Source organism: Mesoplodon densirostris, chromosome 19 (genome assembly GCF_025265405.1).
Source record: "Mesoplodon densirostris isolate mMesDen1 chromosome 19, mMesDen1 primary haplotype, whole genome shotgun sequence".
NCBI classification, from domain to species: Eukaryota; Metazoa; Chordata; class Mammalia; order Artiodactyla; family Ziphiidae; genus Mesoplodon; species Mesoplodon densirostris.
In genome coordinates, this window is record NC_082679.1 from 42,076,455 (window position 1) to 42,100,653 (window position 24,199).

The window sequence follows — 24,199 nt, forward strand, 5'->3', positions numbered from 1 at the left end:
GAAAATGAATCCAACATGATGTCCTGAAATCAGTACAATACCATCCTCTAGTTGCCAGGGGCCCTCAATAAACATTATACTACATTGAAAGTTAGCTAAAACATGTTAACCGACAGGTCTCTAAACCAGCTATGCATAGCAACCGGAAAAGGCATGAACTATTTACAGGGAGACTTGGACCAAAACTAGAATGGATTCTAATAAACCTGCAAAAATAGAATCATCAGCCCCAGCTCACAGTGCTACAGCACAGATTGCAGTGATGGCTGTGGATCACTGTGAATTTGGAAAGAGCTCACCCAAATTATTTGACTCTGCAAGCAGAAAAGCATTAAAGAGTATAGTTCAGCATAGTTTGTCTAAGCTCAGGAATCACGAGGACACCAATCTGAAACTCACAGGAGAACCATGTGTTCATGACTACAGATATGTGTCACCACCCCGATCAGCCAAATGCTTTGTAAAGATGGGAGAGGTGGAATCTAGGAAAACCTAACTCTTTATATAGAACCAGTTTCACAAGTTGGGTAAGATTTAAAGGGAACATTGTTTATGACAGTATGGAAACTAGAATGTGTGATCACTCCTCCTCATCTCATAGTATTTTGCAGGCTAGCCTGTGAATTTCTCCATTGTATGACAAAAAGCCATGTTAAATTATAGCTGTTCTCTCTGAGAATTCAAATTAGTATAAGACTGAGTCCTAAGGAGAATGAAAATACTTGTACAGGAGGACAAAAACAGTGTATATTTGATCCACTGTTTCATTTTGAATTTCCAAAGTAGTGCCTTGCACGTGGTAAGCACTAAATAAATAGGTATTGAATGAATATATGAGTGAATAAAGATATGGTGTGTTATCAATAACCTCAGGGGACAGTGGAGGAGATACTCTTTGACTCAAGACAGATACTCGTGTCCACCTTAGCAGTTATCACAGTCCTGCAGAGAAAAGCAAACCAAACTTCACAGAAACCGTTAAGCACTCCATTGCTCTGCTCACAGATGAGGGGAACCTGGGTTGTTATGAATGACTAGAAATTAGCTAGATGGAAAATAGAGGGAGCAGAGGATGTATTTTCCAGACAAAAGGAAGGGATATAAAAAACATAATTGGTTTTGCGTGTTCAACCTAAAGGATGTATAAGACGGGAACAAGGTAGAAGGGGGAGAGTGATGGAAAATAAAGTTGGGGTGATAGATGTCTCTCGTCGTTGCCTTTTTAAAGCACACTGCTATTGATTTTTTAAAACATGCATTTGAGGTCTCTGTATCTAGTATCTAATATCTTCATAATCTGGCTATTTACTAAGGTGCTACTAGCTCAAAAATTATATCATTCTGTCAACTCTTAAATATCCCATTTGCCAATATATAGAGAGCTATATGCAATTGGATCAAGTCCTGTGGAAACCTACAATTTTTAGGTACTCTTTATTTTCTTCCATTGATTATGTTATGGTAATGAGGGTTATATTCAAAGAACAACTTAAGTTACCCAAATACTCTTCTTTTCCTTTTCTCCTTTCCCCCCTGCTTTACTCATGGTCAGTGTTTATCAGTAGGTTCAATTATTGGCCTTTCAGGTAAGGGACAGTTGAACAGCACATAACTACTTATCACCCAAATCCTTATTTTAGGTTCCTTTTTAATATTTTTGTTTGTTACATTGGGTGAATGAAAGAGGCTCGGGGGGCTCACAAATTTGTAGAAGAAGGAGAGAAAGAGAGGAAGGAAACTAGTATTTATTGAGTGCCTTCTATTTACCAGACAGTAAACTTAGCACGTTTTTATGTTTTTATTTAAATTAATATTTTCTTATACAAAACAACATAGGGATAATTATTGCTTTCAGTTTATAGATAAAGGCTCAAGTTTATTCAGTGATTCGTGCAAGTTCTCACAGTTCATGTTCAGAAGTGCTAGGATTCAAAACTAAATATTATTAACCAGGAAGCTTGTGCTATTCTGTATTCCACAAGGGCTCTCTCTTTTATCATTCATTCTAATTCATCCAAAGTCAACTTTTTAAATGTTTATCTATGCAAGTGTCCCCTTTACTGTTTCCAAATTATTTCTCTGCCTTCTCTATACACTTTAATAAACTGAAGGATCCAAAGCACATGGTGTGATATTTGGGTCACATCCCTAGACAGAATGCCACATATGCCTAATGTTGTGTCTATAAAATGCTCAAATTAATTCAAAATGCAAACTTCTGTGCTGAAAAGAGATGAAATGATTGTCAACTACATTTAATACTTTTTTAGAAAAGGAAAATTTGCATAGACTGACAGCTCATTTTGTTTCCACATCCAATTTTAATATCTGGTTGTTCTTACCAAAGGACAGTCATGTTTATTTGGCACACACAAAATCCCCAGGCCTATTTTCATGCTTGCAAATAGATGATAAATCAGTAAATAACATTATTCTTTAATGACACAAAGAACAAAGTGGTCCCAATAAGATCTGATAAATTTTAAAAAAAGTTCTCTGAGTAATTCTTTTTACTTCCCCTAATGTTCAATGTATTCCTTTATTGTTCTATTTTTCTTTTGAAGCAGAAGTCTCAGAAAGCAAAATTCTCAAAAAAAAAAAAGTTTCTATGCCATAAGGTATCTTTAAGATAACTGAGATAACTTCAAGATAACTAACCACGTGCCCATGTATCTCTTCATTTTTCTCTTTCAAAAATCCTCAGAATTAGAATTCTCTGTAAGAACCAGAAAAGATTGCTAGCAAATAGACAGCAAAGCTCTGAATCAATTCATAACTTTGAATAGCATATGGACAACACATATGAGCATATGCGGTGTATCTAAATTACATCCATAGGAGTCAGCAATCTCAGAACTAAATTGCCTTCTATAACATACACTGAAAAATAGATACTGTGCTGTGCTATGTCTGACCAGAGCAATAATTTTAGGATTTTCCATTTTTGCAAAGGAAATTCTTAGCTTCTGAGGGTACTCTTGTATTATGATTTAAAAACAAACAAACAAACATACAAAAAAGATTCTGAGACGATACAAAATAACAAGAGTTTTCTAAAAACTACTTAAGCAAAGAAAATCTAGTTTTCCGAACCAAGCTATACAGTCACACTCAACTCAGAAAGTGGAAGTACAGATCTGTTACCTAGTTTTCTTAGCTTGTACATCGTCCTTAATTACAGTTTAAATGACAAAATGAAACATAAATGGCTTTTTATCAACGAAACATTGCTGGAAGCATAAACAATAAATTATGAATTACTGAAGCAGAAGCCTTTTTGGATCATGTATGCATAATGCTATTCTGCATATTTGGAATCCCAGTTGGCCCTTCTGTTTCATGCAAATTGAGCACCACCTTTTATGATTTAACACTGAGGAAAAACACCTTACTTCATATGGGTAAAAGCTAACACCATATATGAAAGAGACCTCTTATCAATGTTTGATGCTGTGGAAAAGTCTATGTGAGCAGAGTAGATAGGGTCACCATATTAGAAGCATGCATGTATAGGTATTCACTATCACACTCAGCCAAGCACACAGTTTTCACCTGATGCTTAGGTATGGTAGCCTGAGGAACCCAATAATAATGAATCCATTGTCACTGAGGGATGGAGGGTTTTTTTTTTTTTTTTTTTTGCGGTATGCGGGCCTCTCACTGTTGTGGCCTCTCCCGTTGTGGAGCACAGGTTCAGGACGCACAGGCTCAGCGGCCATGGCTCATGGGCCTAGCTGCTCCGCGGCATGTGGGATCTTCCTGGACCGGGGCATGAACCCGTGTCCCCTGCATCGGCAGGCGGACTCTCAACCACTGCACCACCAGGGAAGCCCAGATGGAAGCTTTTTAAAGACCACTTGAGGAAAGAGATATTATTTAGGAAAGTCTTCTGTTCGTTGCAAAGCAACTTGGTGTAATGGAAGAATTTAACGAGACTGGTGGTGTCCAGAAAGAGGACAGTTGGCTTACCAAGGTCCTCTTTGCTGTGTGGATAATCAAGGAAGGCTTTTCAGGTCTAATTCAGCCCAGATGGGGCACAGCTGGCTTAAGGTGGAGGAACAAGGGACTCTGTCTGCCTGGAAACCTAAATCCTGAATACAGGAGAGGTGTGCCTGAGGATTCAGCTGGCGAGAGGATGGAGGGCAGAGGATCAGCTCTGGCTGGCTTGGAATGTGGGAAACCCACTTCCACTTTCAAGAAGTAAATTTTAGTTTTGGGACAAGAGGCGTCTGAATTAAGTTGACATTATTCAAAAAAGCAAAGGAAGACTCTAATTTTCCAGCTTATACAAAATGATTCCCACAGAGTCTGTGTGTTGGGAGGTTGTGGATGATTTAAAACAACTTGATATGCTAGAATGGAATGTCATCTTAACAAATTGGAAATTGGGATTAGCCATTTTATGGAGTAAGCTGAGTTTAATATTGGCAAAGGAGAGAGAAAAAAATAAAAGCCTGCATATTTAAAACCAGGTCCAGGAATCCCAGCTACTTCGTGGCTGGTAAATATTTTCATTCTTTCCCCACCTTCTTATCTTCCTATTTTTTTCCCTTTTATGTTCCTATGATAATGCCCTTTAGACTGCAATACATTGCAATGCGTACTAGTGAGGATCACTAGTTTCACAACTACCAGTGAGGCCAAATTCAGAACTACGGTACAACATTCAAAAATCAACAGTTAAAGCTGCAAAGGGACCTGGTTGAGAATGATAAGCCATCTCTTCCATGAAGAGATGGAACATAGCATGGAAATTTAGGAACTAATGGATTCACATAAATAGGATCTTGTCCCATTTCATGATGAGTATTTTCCTATGTGCTAGACATTGGGATAATAGCTGTCTAAGCCCTCGGTTACTCATATCCATCAAAGCACACCTAAGGGGTAGATAGGTAGTATCTGGTATTACAGATGACGAAACTGAGGCTTAAAATAACTTGCCTGTAGTCAGTATTCTCACAAGGGATGTTTCTACAGGATAAAAAGACATGAAACACATAGTGATTGAAGTTGGCCATTGAGTTGAGATGGAAACCCCACCAAAAAAACCATGAATTATATTCTAACAGGTAACCATGGAATGGGTATTGAGATAACCCAAGACACACTTATTTCAAAGCTCTAATCACCATCTCCATTATCTAAATTAATTATCACAATCATGCCTTTAGAGTGAGGTTCTTGTTAATAGAATTTTGGTTAAAAAAGAGTCATCAAGAGGAGAAAATAAAAAAAACATTAGTGTCATCAGATATTCTGCTTCCCCCTCTGTCTTTCCTTAAGCCTAATCAAGCTAAGGCCAAGTCTATGTCTTTCCTTCCCACAGACCCTCTTTAGGGCAGAGTTTTATGTTTATCCTTATTTCTCTATACATGTGATTCAAATATTTCAGTATAAAACATGAAGACTCCCATTTCTCCAGCCTGCTTTCTGGCAATTTCAATCAAATCTTTTAACTACAGCGTGCAGGCTGGCAAAGATCATGTTTCTGCCAACCTCAAATTTTCTTCATGCAAGAGATTTCTGTATCTGGAGAAGGTTCATTTATCTTCCCTGACTTGTTAATATGTAATTGCTGAGTATCTTCTGTTTTCACAATTAGAATGGAAGCCACTACTGAAATGCTGTCAGTCAAACTCCTTTTGTTTATAAATTCATCCAACTGGAAGATGAAGAAACCGATGTCTGAGCTGTATAATTGAGAAGATTCAAGGTGTTGTGGTTGTTTGGTGTGTACATGTGATGTGAGAGACTCATCACATTTTTTTTTTTGCGGTACGCGGCCCTCTCACTGCTGTGGCCTCTCCCATTGCGGAGCACAGGCTCCGGATGCACAGGCTCAGCGGCCATGGCTCACGGGCCCTGCCGCTCCACGGCATGTGGGATCCTCCCGGACCGGGGCACGAACCCGTGTCCCCTGCATCGGCAGGTGGACTCTCAACCACTGTGCCACCAGGGAAGCCCTCACTACATTTTTGACCTTTGTTTTCACCTTTATCTGTATTGAAGTTTGCTTTCGTATTCTGGCAGAAATATAATTCTCATATATTCAGAAAGAGAATTATTTATGAAATCACTCAACTGTATAGGAGACAAGAGACAGTTAATTTCTATCTCATTTTGTTTTTGATTATGAATTAGTCAGCTGAAAATTGCAGAAGGACCAAGCTGTATGAGAGAGGAGAATGATCACAGCAACTTCGAACTGAAAGACATGCTGCAAGTTTCTTAGAAAATGCCAAATACTGAAACCATCTCCCTTAAAGATCCAATTAAAAAGAGGTTCATCCACCTATCAGTTATGGATTTGAATATATTGGCTTTCTCAAAATATTAACCTTCATCTGGTGGGCTAGGACTTGTAAATCATGAAGTTCTCAGTGGAGAAACATCAGCTATTGACCATTTTAAAGTCCATCTGAAGAAGGAAAAACAATTCTGAATATGAGTTTATCATTTGATTCTCTCATGTTTCAATCATAAAATATACCATAGTTTTAAAATAAATAATGTCTAGTATTTGAGGTTTTTTTGGTTGTTTTGTGTTTTCTCATCATTATTGAGTAACAGGCTCACAAGACATCTTTTTATCTACCTTCTTATCAGTATATCTCCACCATTTTAAACCTGACAACTTCTTTCCATTGCTTTGTTTCTAAATGTTAAGAGGAGACAAACTGTGTTTTTTTTCCTACTTTCATGGAAACTATCCAGATGCCAAAAAAGTGAAACAAAACTCATGCATGTCTGATCCAGGAAAAGGAAGATAGAGTATAAACTTGACATATCAGTTCCAAAGACCTGTGTTCATGATTTATTCTATGGAGATGTTGAATATTTGGATCCTAAATCCAAAATCACAGAGAACATATGTCATAGTTTCCACAAGACAGTCCTGGTTTATGGTGTTTCTAGGCATAAATATAAATATAAATATAAATATAAATATAAACATAAATAGCGGGCCTCCCTGGTGGCGCAAGTGGTTGAGAGTCCGCCTGCCGATGCAGGGGATGCGGGTTCGTGCCCCGGTCTGGGAGGATCCCATATGCCGCGGAGCGGCTGGGCCCGTGAGCCATGGCCGCTGAGCCTGCGCGTCCGGAGCCTGCGCGTCCGGAGCCTGTGCTCCGCGACGGGGGAGGCCACAACAGTGAGAGGCCCGCATACCACAAAAAAAAAAAAAAAAAAAAAAAAAAAAAAACATAAATAGCAACCCTTTCACTTTAAAAAATATCCCAGTTGGGACAATATATGGTCACTCTTTGCAAAATAAATCAACACATAATTTTAAATAAACAATCATGGCACAGAGAGTGTTCTTTCTGTCCATTTTGTGATACCTAGCATCTTTTTTTTTTGCAATTATTTCACACACACACACCTGTGAGGTAACTCAAAACTTAAATCCTATTTTCTAGTTTCAAGATAAAACAGATAATCCACATGCCTTTAAATATTCTACTACAGGGTTTATTGAAATGTGTGATGCGGCACGAAGAGTTTTCCTAGGTGTACAAACTTTTACTTTGTACTAATTCTAAAAATTGGAGAAAACACTTGAAATTCATCCACTGTAGGACTAATATCTCCTCTTTAAAGGGTTTAGGGCATAATAAATATAGTACAAAACTACACTTTCACAGGCACCCAGTAACTACCTCTCATCCATCCAACATATGTTTACGCAGTGTCTTTGATGGGCCGTACCTGTAATGGGCACATCTTGAAATTGCAGAATGCACAGAAAGCGCCAAGGAGCTCAGACCTTTGGGATGGGAAAACACTTCTTCCCAGAGAGTCTTTAAATGTAGGGCATTTGATATGCAAAAATAATGACTAATACCTATTAGCTCACAATCAAAGTAATAAGCATGGCTCACACTTCTGCACAGACTTTCAGCTCAGTTTGGAATTGCCGAGGGGGCTCTCATTTTAGGCGTGGTCACAGGACTTCCACAAAAAAAGAAATGTTGGCAGTGTTATCCAAAAAACAAAGACAATGTACTTGGATGAGCGCTCCTAATTCAGGGAGGCTAACACATGTAACTCCTCTATTGAGGAGAAAGATCAAGATTTCATTTCCTTAATGTTTATAATAGTGGAAGCCAGCTGAATGAGTAATATCTATATAATAGCTTTCTCATTTCTTTTTCTGTGATGCATCCACTTTATCAAAGCATCCCCAAAGAACTAAGTAGCATTTTGTTAAAGGGTAAGGCCAGAATATATTTAACAAGAGCCATAAAATGTTATTTCACTTTATAAAGGAAGTTTTACCAAAACTCACTACCTCCTTGAAACAGAACAGAGAAAATGAACCAAATGTCATAAGCCAAATTTTACTCTTCAAATAGAGCATAGTTTTTATATAGACCATTCATAAATCTAAACAAATGCCTATAGTAAAGCCAGAGGACAGCCCCAGATGATACATTTATTCTGCTAGTCATTCTAAAACAGCTGAAACTAAGGCTTAAATACTTCTGAGCCAAAACAGACAGCTAAAATTCCTTGTTAAATGTACAGCAGCTTAGTAACGAAAAATGCACAGATGAGATAGACTTTTGAAAAATGATCTATGACCTTCATATGTAATAGACAATAGTTAAGGGAAATGGTTAATCCGAGCTTGGTTCTCAAGAAATAATGACATGGATTAAATGTTTTCTGTGAGTAGAAGACTTAACAATAAAATCAGTTCATATTAGCTCCAAAATAATACTGATAAGGAGTGTCCTTCAAGAAGGATTTTCTGATCTAATTGCTATTGTCAAAGCTGGTACAGGCTTAAAACAAATACCTCTAATGTGTACCCACAAACCAGACGAAATTAGAATAGGCTTTCCCTAAAGACTTGGTAAACATTCAATTAAAACTTAACAACTGCAAAGTATAAGCCAGCCCCTCCTCTATCAGATATCTCCGTATAATGTACTTGGATAACATCAGATATCTCAGTAAAATTACTGGAACTTTCACAGGGGTTAAATCTTACTGTCCATTTTTTTTAAAGTAAGGTGATTGAGGTATTCCCCGGGATAAAATTAACTTGCACATTCACAATTCCCTTATCTATTGTTTCAATATTGGAAAGAGGAAGTGATGTAATTACCATGCCTTTAGGCTGATAAGCTAAGTTTCAACTGCTCATAGGTGAAGAAAAATTATTTTACTGATATTTTCAGTCAAATTATGAAATCACATCCTATTTTCCAATGTATATTCTACCCTGTTTCACAATGCTGATGTATTTACCTTCATTTTTCTTGATGGTAAAATTCGGATTGTTGACCATTTCTGGAAGAAGACTGTATAAGAAATAATGTCCGTTTTTGGGATCATCTTTGTCCATGGCACTCACTGTTTGAATGACCTGTAACATAAAACTTGACGTCAGCACTTCTGATGACATCAGAGGGCTTGCACTGCCTTTAAAAGCTGAGTGACATTCCTTTAGTAGAGTGATACTTTGGTCCAAGGAATATTTTTCAGTTTTCTAAGTTGTTATGGATGGTTCACACCAAGAATAAGGAGAAACATTCATCACTTTAAAACCTAGCTTTGATAAGTTGATGAAAATTAGGGTCATTACTTTTGTGTCCATTTGGCATCTGTGGCTTGAAATAGCAAATTTAAGGGTCTTTGAAAATTCCACTGGGCAATTACAGGCTTCTTTCCATTTTGAGTACGTACGGTCTTCTAAAATGAAATTTGGAGTTGTTACAGTGATTGTAGTGTGGCTCTTGGAAGGATCTTGGAGGTAAAGTACCTAAATCTTGAATCCTCACAACTCCTCTTTCATTTTACTCATTAGGTTACAAGTGTTTGCCAAATAGAATGTTCCTCGGCACAAACATCACTGCCACAAACCTTTCTAAAGAGTTGCATCTCTTCCCTCCCAGTAATGAATACTGTTTTTAAAGCTAGTGGATAACACATGCAAACAATGCTTTGGAGTGTATCCTGAGATGAATAAATTAAAGGGATTAGAAGAACTACTACCCTGCAGAGAACTGTTTGGATAGATACACATACTCAGAATTGGTGCCAGTTGAATGTGCTTATTTCATTTGCAAAGCTGCATTAACTTAGTGCTAAGTTGTTCCTTGGGATGTCAGAGAATTAGCTTAATAATTCATATTTATGAGTCTGTGATATTAATAGCTTCAATATGAAACACTGGGCAACAGCTAATGTAGTAAAAATTATAGCTTAAACTACTACTGTAAATAGTTACAACATAATTTCTACCAAAAAAAAATGCCTATGAAGCATGACAGTCAAGGGTATAATCAGATTTACCATAAAAAATTAACAGGGAAATACTCTCAGGTTTGTGAAATTTAGGGAATTATGATGCCTAATGTTATGTCAGTTTGAACAATTATGTGCCATTGAACTCTGCCAGTATCATTAAAGAGAAAAAAAATGGATCACTTCTTTTTGAGAAAGAGACATCATTACCTTGTAACTTATCACCTAAATAAGATGAGAACCACAATTTAAAAACATTTTCAATAGCTGTGAAGTTTTGCATTGTTATCACCCACATGCTATATGATAAGCAGTGCATCAAGGTTATTTGGGGCATAAATGAAATAACTTCTCTCATTTTCTATTTCTCCATTTTTGTAAATGGAACATATTCCTACTTTGTAGGTGTTTTACTCTTGCTAAAGACCTTGTGAAATGTCTTATAATTGTACTTAGCTTCAGTAACAATATAACAAAAAATAGCACAAAATATAACTCGTGGTGAAGACAGGGAGATAGTCATTAAGTTGATGGACTCTAAAATAAAGCTGCCTTGACAGAAGTCATAGTCTTATCCTTTACTCATTGCATGAAATGGAGGGATTTACTTAACTCTTTGAAACTCAGTATTCCTAAATTTTAAATAAAAAAATACTTTTCTCATAGGGTCATTTTAATTCTTTATGTAAATTCATGTCAATCTGTTAATATAGTGTCTGGTTCCTAGTAACTGTTCAATGAGTATTAGTCATCATCATTATTTATTATTTTTTGTTAAGGTCACTACCATTTATTCATGACATAGCACATTGATAAGTATAACAACTTAGATGTTACACAAACAGGGGCCTCGCTTCCATCAGATTAGGTGGGAAAGCAATTACATTTACTATATCTAAACAACTAGCATATTTGCCTTGACATTTAGGTGCAGAGAGATTCCTTGGGCCTCTAGTTTTATAAAGAAGAAAGAATTAAAGTACAAGGGAAAAAACTGTGAAACACAGATGACTCTTTTATAGACAACCTACATGTACAAATATTTAACAGAATAATTTGACAAGAGCCTTCTTTTAGGCAGTTATGAAGAACAAAGGGGGAAAAGTTACTTGTGAGCACATGTAGCATCGTCTTCTCCCTTTACCCAATTTTGTTTCAAAAAGACTTCTATTCCCAAGTGCACCTGTTGAAGAAATCATTCCTGAAGTGTGTGAGCACATGTGAAGAAAAAGAGCAAACAAAGAAAGGATGTCTCCACAGTGGCTGTATCAATTTACACCCACCAGCAGTGCAAGAGGGTTCCCTTTTCTCCACACCCTCTCCAGCATTTATTGTTTGTAGATTTTTTGATGATGGCCATTCTGACCAGTGTGGAGGTTCCTTAAAAAACTAAAAATAGAACTACTGTATGACCCAGCAATCCCACTACTGGGCATATACCCTGAAAAAAACATAATTCAAAAGAGTCATGTACCAAAATGTTCATTGCAGCTCTATTTACAATAGCCAGGACATGGAAGCAACCTAAGTGTCCATCGACAGATGAATGGATAAAGAAGATGTGGCACATATATGCAATGGAATATTACTCAGCCATAAAAAGGAACGAAATTGAGTTATTTGTAGTGAGGTGGATGGACCTAGAGTCTGTCATACAGAGTGAAGTAAGTCAGAAAGAGAAAAACAAATAGCGTATGCTAACACATATATATGGAATCTAAGGGGGAAAAAAGGGTCATGAAGAACCTAGGGGCCAGATGGGAATAAAGACACAGACCTACTAGAGAATGGACTTGAGGACATGGGGAGGGGGAAGGGTAAGCTATGACAGAGAGAGTGGCATGGACATATTTACACTACCAAATGTAAAATAGATAGCTAGTGGGAAGCAGCCACATAGCACAGGGAGATCAGCTTGGTGCTTTATGACCACCTAGAGGGGTGGGACAGGGAGGGTGGGAGGGAGGGAGACACAAGAGGGAAGAGATATGGGAACATATGTATATGTATAACTGATTCACTTTGTTATAAAGCAGAAACTAACACACCATTGTAAAGCAATTATACTCCAATAAAGAAATTTTTTAAAAACACATGAAAAGATGCTCAACATCACTAAAAAAAATAAATAAATAAGAGGATGTCATATTCTGGGGTGGGAATCATTCATAACTAAGAGCATTCTTAAGGTGTATTTAATGCATGGAGCTCCTACAAGCAATACCATTTCTAATATTTCTAAGTCATCTGTATGAAAAAGACTCATACATGCTGGTGAGTGAATCTACATGTTACGCTCTCACAACCAAAGGAGGCAATAATTTAGCTTACCTGAAGTACATGAGTATAATTACCTGTCATACCACATCTCAGAAGTTTGGTCTAAATATTACATCTGCAATAAATATTTTTTCCACCATTTATTTAAGCCAGGAAGTGTTAGACATGCAACTTCTTGAGCTTGCTGAACCAAAAAGTCTTAGGACAGGGCCTAGAAATCTGCATTTTAAAGCCTTGTAGGTGATTCTGATGCATGCTTAAGTCTGGGATCCACTCTTTTGAGTCAAAGGAGAAGATTGGTGTCCATAGGTCTCTTATTACTGTTCATTAGAAGAGTTTGTACTGTCAAGTTCACATCAAAATCAGTGCATGATGTGTTGGGAAAAAAGTGATGAAATGTTGAATCTTTAAATTAACTTCCAAATATCCTATGAACTGTCTATGGTTAAGACTTTGGTTTAAACCATTTTTGACACTTCATTTTATTTTAATGCAATGGCCACTGTCTGATCATTTTCTCTGAGAGTAGATGCCTGGAAATCACTTGAAGGACTTTATGCTACTAAAATGTGTTAAGTTACCCATATTTAAAAGGCTATAATTTTCATTGATGTAATAACATCTGAACACATTTGGCTTTAAACAACAGAAGAAAAAGAATAGATTTATTCAAGGAAGTGCACCTCCACACAAGCAGATTTTATAGGTACACTGAGTTGATGGCAAATGAAAACTGCATGCATTTCCCACTGTGAGCTACTTTGACATCAGCTGATTTTTAAGTAGTTGTACAACTATTTCATGAAAATGATATAAAAATTTCTGAAGAGGTCATAGATTTTTAGTAGTAAATATACAGCATTTAGCTTAAATATTTTCCTTTCTAGCAATAAAGTTAGGATGCAGTTGAAAAATCTAATGCTTGATAACTTATTGTGGATTAATTTCAAGGGAAGGTAAAAGCTAATATACTTCTCTATCAGAAAAACAAAGCATATCTGAGATTGGGCATAGGGAAATGAATTTCAGGGCCATACTTGAATTTCCATGGGAGCAGACTCTGATCTGTTTCTTGAGAGTACTGATTTGAAATCAAATGACCTTTCTAAGCGTAAAACTGAAAAGAAATTTTTTTTTAGAACTGTCGGCCATATCATAATTCTGACTCTTTAAAAAAACTATTCATTGTTTATCAATAATGCTAAACCTCAGTTACATTGCTTTAATTAATATAGTTTATTAAACTTATTTTAGATTTTTATAGTAACTCAAAAGTAATTAATAGTAGTAGGTTTCACTGTCATTATTAACTTTTCAAAAGGCAAGCAGCCAACAAACAAACACATTTCTGATTATCTGATCTATTGACAACCTTAAAACTCTCTTGGAATCTATTAGAATATCCCCTGTGAGTTCCTGTAGTTATTGTTCATTGATTTGTTCTTAGATGATGATTTGGTTTTTTTTCCCCCCTCTCACTGCTAATTAGAACAGTGTCTGGCACATAGCTTTTTAATAAGTATTGTCTAAATGAATAAATGAATGGATGAATAAATAAATCATGTCAGGCATGTTTTAGCATCACCACTAATTCTTATGTAACTTTGAGAGGTAGGTAGGAAGAGACTTATTAGAACTCTAGTGCATCAAAGACATTGTAACATCTGATCCCAAGTAAATTGGATAACAAACTCCCTACATCTTCCTGCTCTGCCTGTCAGACTGCCTCAAAATCTTGTTGGCATTCATATCTTCCACACGTGTACTTCAGTTAAATTGGGGCTTAGACTTCCAGTATTTTGGAGAGTGCATAAAGATGAACTTATCCATTCTTGACATTCATGTTCTTTGCTTTATGGATATTAAGGTTCCCTTTTGATTTCGAAGGTGGTGGAAAGAGAGTGAGTGAGGAGACATCAAAGGCAGTACAGCATAATTTTTGGTTTTCTATTCATTCTTTTGCCTATTATTGATAGTTTATTTCTGGTTACCAATGTAAACGTTCCTGAAATACTAGCTTCTATTTCTTAGAGCAGTAGTTTTCAACTTGAGGAAGGAAAAGATGATACATGAAAGTAAAATTGTATGAAATTATTTATGAAAAGTCCAGAGCTTTTATCAGATTATCAATGGTGTCCATAACTGAAGGGAACAAAACAAAATAGGCTAAGAGCCATCCCCTGAAAGAGCGGTCTTTGCAAATACAAATTTTGTCTACAAGAGAAATCAGGTTATACCAATGATGACTAATTGAAAAAGGAGGACATACAGGAATTTGAGGAAACTATATTAAAACCCACATGACCCAATTATCCTCAGTTATTTCAAAACTGTATAACATAGTTCAAAATGAACACTGCTCATATCCATTTAATGGACAGTTCCTGGATACTTTTTTTATAATTTGTAAGGCAATCCAGTTTCTATCAAGGTTTTTCTTTTCCTCCCCAAAGTGTTGTCCCATGTCACATTTCTTTGCATGAATATATCTTTGTCTTTAAAAAGTATTAGGTGGCTATTTAGAGCATGTATCTTAGAGGTCTGACCTATAGAAAATACAACAGGAGAATGTAGATTAGATTGTATATGTTTCTTTTAAACACTAAGTGAAGTCCTCAGTCCTCTTGGTAGACATTTGTGGCCTGTGCCTTCATTAATCCACCACAGAACTTCTGACATTTTCCTCAGTTTCGTTCTTTTTCATCCCCTTTCCCTTTACTGTAACTAAGTTAAGGTAAAATGATACAAAGCAAGGACTCTTAAAGGATGTATTTATACAAAGTTTGAATTTTCCAGTTTCTCCTGTTTCTTATTTTCTTTTGCTTGTCTCTGCATATTTCATCTGTATTTTGTGCATCTCTGAAATGATCAATATTTTTGAAAAATTACTCCATCACTTGCTCTGCTTTGAAAATCTCATTAGTAAAGTCCACAGTTTTTAACATAATTTAGAAGTCTCAACTGCCTTTTTAGTCTTATCTCCTCTCCATCTTCCACTACACAACTTCACAGGAATATTTCCTGATGCCTCATTAATATCATAAACATTACTTCCTAGGCTGAAAATGCATCCTATTGTTTATTCTTCTTAAGCAAGATTTTTCCAGCTGGCTTCCATTTGCCACTAGTTGTATAGTTTTCTCTGAAGGAAATTCAGAAGATTTTATAATCAACTATATTTGGTAAATGCCCAAGACCATTTGGTTCTAGCCCTTTGGGGATTCATATGTATTTATAAATGCAAGGGGATCTTACAGTTAAACAAAACCAGTAGAAGATAATGTTCTTTAATTTCATTTAATATAGTGGTTCCCAATCTTATTGGGTAAAACATGCGTGCACACACACCCAGACATACCACGCACCATACCATATACTGATATGCTATACCCTAAAAGTGTTTCTCAGGCTGTCACTTTAAGACACGCTACCCTCTAGAACCCCATATGAGTCTTAAAGGCCCAGAGACCTCTTTAATCTCCTTTTGAAGGTGTTGTATCTACATAGCTTGGTGGTTATAGCACTAATTCCATTTGCATCTCTGCCCTTCCAACAATACATCAGCTTCTCTTGGTACCAGATCTTACCCAATTTATGTCACTAACACAAAGCCTAATAAGACTAAAACCTCCTAATAGCTGGTGTCATTTTTACTTTCTTGAAAAAGACATGCTCATCACCATGGCTTCCATGAACAAATAAAAACAAGCATACACGTGCTCATACCATGCTTCCATCTAAATTCTTATTTACTAACTTGTAGGTTGAAAATAACATGAAGAGAGAACATCAGTCAGTAACAACCCAAGATTTGTAAACAATCCTTTATACCATTGTTTTTTCTGTGGATCATCAATCCTAATATTTAGGTAAAGGGCCAGAATAAAGCATGTGGATTTGGAATCATGCAAGAGGTTCAGTCAAAGCATATAGAGGCTGCAAACATGACTTCAAAAAAGATTTAGATTGTATGTGTTCCTGTAAGTTGATTCTGCTGTACTTAAAAAAAAAATAATTATATTAGCCCACAGATTCATATGGGGAGGAGTGAAGTACAAGCCCTTTCTTCACTCTTGACAAATACACTTGTGAATTATCAAAGGAAGAGTTATTCCAATACAGGGAAATAGACTGTCCTCTTTTATATTGACCCATTTAGGCATTGTTTATAGTGTTTTGCTCCAAATCAAGGATCATAAATATATAACAATAACAGCGATAAAAACAAAAACAATACTAATAAAATATTTTGCTTTTGAAACTATGAAACTAGTTAAAATATATACTACTAATAATTACAATTATTTATTGAGCACTTGATATTGAGCTAGATATTTCTAAAATGTGAGAGTTTAAACTAACAGAAGTTAAGACCCATGGTCACAAAACTAGTAAATGGAAGAGCTGTGACTCAGACTTAGATTGTGCTAGTTTTAAACCTTCAAAAATTCTGAGTATTTTTCACTTTTTTGCTTTGTTTTTTTAGCTTTTCCCCCTGTCAAAATTGCACTCTAAAAGTTATACTTCTATTAATGACTCTCTTGAAATGTTTTTTTACATGACTTCTTCAAATATTGTTTTATACATTCCACTAATCTACCTTCCCCTTACTTTACCTAAAGTAAAATGAAAATCATATTTTATGCATTTTGTTGAGGCCATCAATTTCATCTGTTCTAAAATCAATCCTGTCTCTCTCGTGTATGCAGATAGATCCTGAAAGATGCCCTCTGGCAGGAAAGTTAAAATTAAATCTCCTATATTTATTGTTTCATGAGTGTTTATAAAATGCTGTAATTTCATTTTATTGTTTCACATTTATTAGAAAAAGACCAACAGAAACTAAAAAATATATAAATATGGTAGCAAACTCACTTATTGCTGCTATTTATCAAGGGATAATTTTACTTTTCTTATTATGTGGAATGCTTTTGAATAGAGTGTGTTATTGATCACAGGAGTTGTTGGGTTTTTTTTTTTTCTTTTGAAAAGTGCTCACTCTTGATCAGAATCTTATTCTCATTACTATTTTTCTAAAAACTGTGTCACACAGGCAATGGAATTTCAAAGTCTGATCCTTGGGAAGCATTGTGAAATCCTAGAAAGTACAGGGACTGGGGCACCTCCAAGAATAGACTTTGAAGCCCATCTTTCCTACTTTTCATGGCCTTAGTTAAGACCCTTACTCTTATCAGCCTCAGCCCCCATATCTGTAAAATGTCACTGCAACACCAAACTCCCAGAACGGTGATGTTGATTGCATGTTAGATGTCTGTATGTATTGTTTCATTCATGGAAGCATGCAGCCTCCCCAGTCGCCTCTCTCCACCTCCACTGCCAGCACCTTAGGCCAGGCTACCATTATCTTTTGCAATTACAACCTTCTAGATGCTCTTCCTGTTTAACTGCATGCGCACGCGTCTGCGTGTGTGTATGGATTTTATTCAAACATAATACTCTTTCTGTCCAATTTCATTCTTGCTTATTACACTCGTATTACATTTGCTTATTACTCTTATTATACTCAGCCACAGATGTCTTCAATTTTTCAAACAAACCAAGGTTTTTCTCCCTTTAGGGTCTTTGCACAAGCTTATCCTGTTGGCTAGAAGGCTCTTGTTTCCACTTCTTGTATGACTGCCCTTTCTCATTTTTGTTCAGTTTCAGCCTAAATGATATCCCTTTAAAAAGTAACTTTCTTTACAACACTACGTAAAGTAGATCTCTGCTTTTTCTTTGTTCTCTTCTGTCTATACTGTGTTGTTTTCTTCAACTCAGTTTTCAAAATTTATTGACTCATTCTATGTTTTTTTTTTATTATCCCTCTTCCTCATTCAGTTCCATTGGAGAACACTTTTTTTGTTCTTTTCACATTGTTTCCCCAGGTCATATTACAATACTTAGCATCTTGTAGATACACAATAAATACTGTTCAATAAATAAATGAATGATTTTTCATTTGTGCACTCTGTGTGAATAAAACAAGTGTTTCCATGGTAATATCTGAGAAACTAATTATTGAAATATCTGTCACTACTAAATCAGAATCATTCTGAAATTTTGTGGATATCCATTACTACATGACAAGCATTGTCTAGATACGTATCTATAAGTATGGGCTATTATCTTTTTTGACCTGTGATGTTCCCATGATAAGCAAACTTTATATTGCTGCAGTATTGGTCAGAGATAGAAGGGATTAAAAGAGATAAACCAAAGTATGTTTTTAACCCAGACGTAATTAACTTGATGCTAAATAGAACATCTCGACTTCTGTAGATGGTGATGAAGCTCAAATTATACTCCACTAGATTTATTTATAGTAACAGGGGAAGCTCCTTCCTGAAGGAAAAATAGCTGAAGAGGTCAGCTGCTAACTAATTCTCAAATAATAAATATTCTCTGAGACTGAGCAAGAGACCTTGAGTCACCCCTGGAAACACAATATTTTCAGTTCAGTCCCTGTGTCAATGAACCATCTGGAGCACATTACCCTAATTCTGTATGTATGGTAAGCAAGAGGTAAGCACCTGAAATGAAATCTTAGAAAGACCCTTCTGAGGAGATAAGATGTAGAACAGAGTTATGGAAGGCCTTCTGTCCAACACTGACCACTGATGTTCTCTATTCCTCTTTCATGTTTGGCTTTGAGTATGGTGTTCTCATAGTGAAGGAAGATACTGGTTTCTCCTGAAGGAGCTGTTACCTGGTCCTCCACCCATCCCACCAGAGTACCATTCTCTTCAGACAGAACCTGGTTTATCCCCAGCTGACTCCTTTTCAGCACTTGATAGATGTTTCCTATCTCTGGTGGAATGTGTCCTATACTAAGCGGTCTTTTCATTAAGATAGTTCCATTTCCTCTCATCTCTTCAACCTCCTTTCTGCCCAGAGGATTTGAGGTATTTTCTTGAAATTCTACCACATCTAATTTTATCAAGTGCCTACCAGAGAGAAAACTCTGTGAGGGAAAAAGACTGATGTTTGTCTGCCACTAAATCCCCAGTACCCAGCCAAGTCTTGGCATACAGTTTGTGTTCAATAAATATTTACTGTCTGATCAAAACCTACCATCCTATTAGACACATGAACTTTCAGTCAGATATCTTGCCTTCTGATTTTGAAATCCTCAACCCATACACTCATTTCTGCTTTGGCCATTAAAGAGGAGCAAGTGGAGAGAATCTTTTTATTCATCCTGTTAAACTGAGGGCCAAGTAATTTGTAGATGACTATATCATGGCATTATTGAATTGGAGACTAAAGGTATACATCACCTTATAACTTTTAACTTAAGATAAATTACCTGTAACTATTGGGGGAAAATTGTTTTAAATAAGAGTAACTAGCCATCAGAAAATACCACATCAACATCTAATTTTGAAGTGGAGGGATTATTTAAAAGGATTCTAATCAAAAGGGATTCACGTTGATTTTTTATAATATTGACTGTGAACTCTCTTTGTCATGGGTGGTTGTTACTCTCTTAAGGGAACCAATTCAAGAAAATGTCATCTTTTACTTCAGAATCGTGGGAAGGTGGGAGGAAGAGACAGGACTTCCAGTTCTACTTTCAAAGTAAACCTATGACAATTTAACACAGATGTACCATGAACCAGAGACCTATCTTAGAGAAGAGGAAGGTGGCCTCCCTTTTTTCTTTCTTTTTCTTTTCTCTTCTTTTGGACTCTTTGTTTAAATGAGTCCAGCAGAAAAGAGTCAAGTGCAGTAGAATTCTCTACGTTCATGTGGATACTGGTTTTCATTTTGTGAGATGTTTTAAAGAACTCTTTACAAAGGCTCACTCAATCCAGAAGATTTTTTACGGGTTGAGTTTTTTTAACGGCTTGCACTTGGTTATTGCTAATGATTTTCAGCTGCATCATCTCCCAGGAAGCTGACCCCCTCGAGTTTAGCCTTAAATCCATATCTTCCAGGCAAACTAGACATTTCAAAGTCACCTGCACTCCTTTCTTTGAGACTGTTATAAAGCAGACATTAATTGTTGAAAAATATTGAGATGACTGTGAATTTAGTGCTAATTCAGTCTTTGACATTTGTTTTGCATGAATGTGATAATGAATATTCTAATTTCAAAGTGAGTCAGCCATTTGTATGGTATTATGAGACACGATTGAAAGTGTATCTACGTTGAACTTATATAAGTGAACACTATTTAGTGTGGATAACAAAAATGAATTTGGGAAAATGTTAAATATAAAAATGAGATACTTGAGCTATTAAAAGTGACTTAGGAATGATATAATGAATCAAACATGAGTTCTGACTAGCACAAAGGACTCAAGGAATTCAGGAGCTACTTGAACTGCGTGTGTATCAACCAGTCAGCCATATGTCCAAAAGTTATGCTGAACAGACAAAGATCTGATTATCTTCATGTAAATATGAACTCTAATAAATATGCCTAAATAGATTCATTTGAGGATAAGATAGTGCAGTGGACACACACAACATAAACATTTTTTCACAGACTGAGTCATTCATGTTGATTTGCAAAAATCATAAAACAAAGAATCAACTTTTTCTTTTTATTTTGATCTTGCATAGGAAAGCTGATGAAACAATGCATTTTTTTCTGAGGATAAAAACTGCTGAGGAATCATTAAAACCTTGGAAACAGTCAAAATCCACAGGGTAAACCTCCAGATTCCAGGAGGTCCAAAGGCATGCATGTCAATATCACAAGTGAAGCCAATGTGTAATTTTTGAAATATCAATGCCATTGACTCTCTGAACTCGTGTGATGAGTTTTGCATGAACAATGGAGTTTTATTTAAATTCTAAAGCATTTGACAGTTTCTTTATGATCAAAAATGTCTGGCTTATATCTCTGTGATTGGCTGCATTACCCCAGCAACAATCTGGCCCACACAACCATATCCTTGAAACTGACCTGCATATATTTTGATCAAACTCTCTCTACCAACTGCATTCACCAACTTAGCTAAATGATATTTGCTGCCAAGTATATATACACTCCATCCTCAAAGGATCACAAATAAAAACACTCAAAAGATAAGACCAATAGAGGGCAATTCAACATGATGAAATTAAGAAACATTGAAACTAATGTTAGAATATTATTTTTAAAAAGAGGTCATCTTTGGCATATGATTGCTGAAGGTGAATGTTTTGATGATAACAACATTTATGATGTCTAAGTGTTTAAAATTACTCAATTTTATTTATTATTAGAATTTTAGCTTTTACTTTGTATGTGTGCACATGTATGTGTATCTTTTTTTGGTAGATGGAAACAATGCCAATCCTTCAGATACAGGAGAGTAGTCTAGGGGAAAATGCCCACTGTTTTATAGGAGAGTAGCAACTTGATCTTTTGTAATAGTTAAATAAAAGTATAGAGCCACAGTTCTATTCCTTTCTTAGGTGGAAAAAATCTGACTCTTGTCAGGTAAACTGCTCGGCAAATAGTAAGTTGAATTCCTAACACCCACGTGAGGCACAAGAATAGTTGGATTAACAACTCCAGTGTCATGCTGTCAGCTGCTGTTTATTTAAATTAAAATGTCACCATCCAGAAATAAATTAGGAAGTTGAAAAATGATAAATTTCTTAAACATACAGTACTTTGGCACCTTGTTAAAATAAGTCTATTACATTTATGTTTTTTAGAACTTTACATAGACTATTTCCATTTTGACATTCAGAATATAGCAGGTTTTGTTTTCGTTCTTTCTTAACTCTCTCCCTCCTTCCTCCCTCCCCCCTTCCTTCCTTCCTTCCTTCCTCTCTCCCGGTCTCTCTCTCTCTGTGTCTGCATTGTCCTATCTAAGCTACATAAGACAGTTTAAAAGAAAAAAAGTTCCATCAATACACATCAATACACAATTATCAGATGCTTTACTTGCATGTCTAAAACATGTTGTTCACATTATGTCTATCTAAATATAGCTACACCTTTACAGATTTAAAAATTCACTTCCTGCCATTGGTCTTCCCAGGGTTCCAATGTTATGTGTTATTTCTACATTTGACATGAAACAAACATGCCTTCCCAAGGGCTTTTCCCTCACTTCCCCGTCATTTGAAGGTTAAAATTTTGGCCCTATCACTCTAAGACCTCCCCTGTGATCATCCATACCCCGAGATATTTTAAGATATAGTTTATTGGCTCTGGGTTCATGGCACAGCAGGTCATTCCATTTCAGGAGCCAATTTGGTCATAAGTAGGAAGAGAATTAACATCTCTGAAAGAAGAATACTCCCTCTCTGTTCCCATTTGGATGTTTCTTGCCTATGACTTTGCAGATTGTAAATGATGCAAGTGCACACTATAATGCAGGTTAATCAAATATGAGACAGTTGTATACAAACATATTCAGCATTAACAACATGGAGATATTTACTTGGCCGGGTTTTCCATTTTCACATAAAAATGCCTCATATTCGGATGCGAATTCAGGGGCGTTGTCATTGACATCCAGCACTTTAATAGCAACAGGTACTCGGGATATCTGACTGTGGTTCCCTATGGGAAGGAAAAAATAACATCAGCATTGAGGATAATTGCATTTTAATGTGCAATTCAACTTTCTTCTTGAAAGCTTGTGTGTCTGTTTCAACTTCCTTTAATTAGGGTGTTTTCAACATGTTGATTATGGAATCTGACCATTCAGCAAGGAAAAGTAGCAAGTGCTTGGCTGCTTAAAAAAAAGTATAAATTATTATTCCAAACACCATTTGCTGGAGTTTAGCTTGATAAAGACCATTTCTGAATAAATTAAAAGAGGTTTCCTTGATGAAGAAAGCTTTATTTTATTGATAAAGCCCACTGTACAAAAGAAAAGAATGCTGTATGCGACAAAGATTTATCTCTTTCTTTATCTTGGGTAGACAGCCCATTTCTGCACTATTACTTGTTCGACTGACTATATATTAAAAGATGAACATCAAAAACTGAAAAAAGGCTAGAACCAAATCAGTTGTTGAGACGGTATCTTTAATACTGATAAAAGGGATAATCTTAAAGAAAGGGAATCATATCTTTTATGAATTTTATTTTTTATTCAAAATTGACCTTGGGATCTTTTTGAGTAAGATAAGCCCAAGTTATTTTAATATGTCATTTTCATCAGTGTAAACAGATAATATCTTTTAATCTTTCCAGGTCAATTCCAGTAGCACAGACCTTAATCCTTAAGCCTTAAGTCCTTAAATTTAAAAAATTATACACACACACACGTGCACACACACGCATACATGCACAAATATGCATGCACAGAAATTTGGCCCATTAATACATTGCTGACTTGGCCCACATGATAATTTTTTATTTCTAATAAATGCAGTACCATTGGACTCTGACTGTACCATGCAATAGTCTTTTGATCGCTTGTAAATTATACAGAATGCATTGAAAATGGCCAATTATTTATTTGTGTTTCTGTGGCACTGAATATTTATAAGCAAGCTGGGAGGGGAAAAATCTTTGGCTTTTGAATATGAAGAAACAGACTTGTATTTGATATATCAGACTCTTCTTTTTGACAATTGATTAAATTCAGACCTCTGAAACCTTCAAATACTCATTTTTTTCATTACATATAAAAGTGTTTTAAAGCACATGCCAAATAATCACAGCCATGTTACAATTTTATAGTTGGTTAACCCCACTGGCAAT

The 24,199-nt window shown here is 36.0% G+C and overlaps 1 protein-coding gene across 3 annotated transcripts in view; it reads right to left on the minus strand.

Annotated features, from left to right (window-relative positions):
• The window catches only part of CDH8 (cadherin 8), a 358,644-nt gene that overhangs the window by 43,884 nt on the left and 290,561 nt on the right, over positions 1 to 24,199 (minus strand). For 2 of the 3 annotated variants that reach the window (XM_060083245.1, XM_060083246.1), the window contains exons 8-9: positions 22,926 to 23,047; positions 9,259 to 9,376 (exon numbers count right to left, since the gene is read on the minus strand). In XM_060083245.1, coding sequence (XP_059939228.1) covers positions 9,259 to 9,376; positions 22,926 to 23,047 — 240 coding nt within the window. The remainder of the gene's footprint in view (positions 1 to 9,258; positions 9,377 to 22,925; positions 23,048 to 24,199) is intronic. The other variant, XM_060083247.1, reaches the window with a different exon arrangement.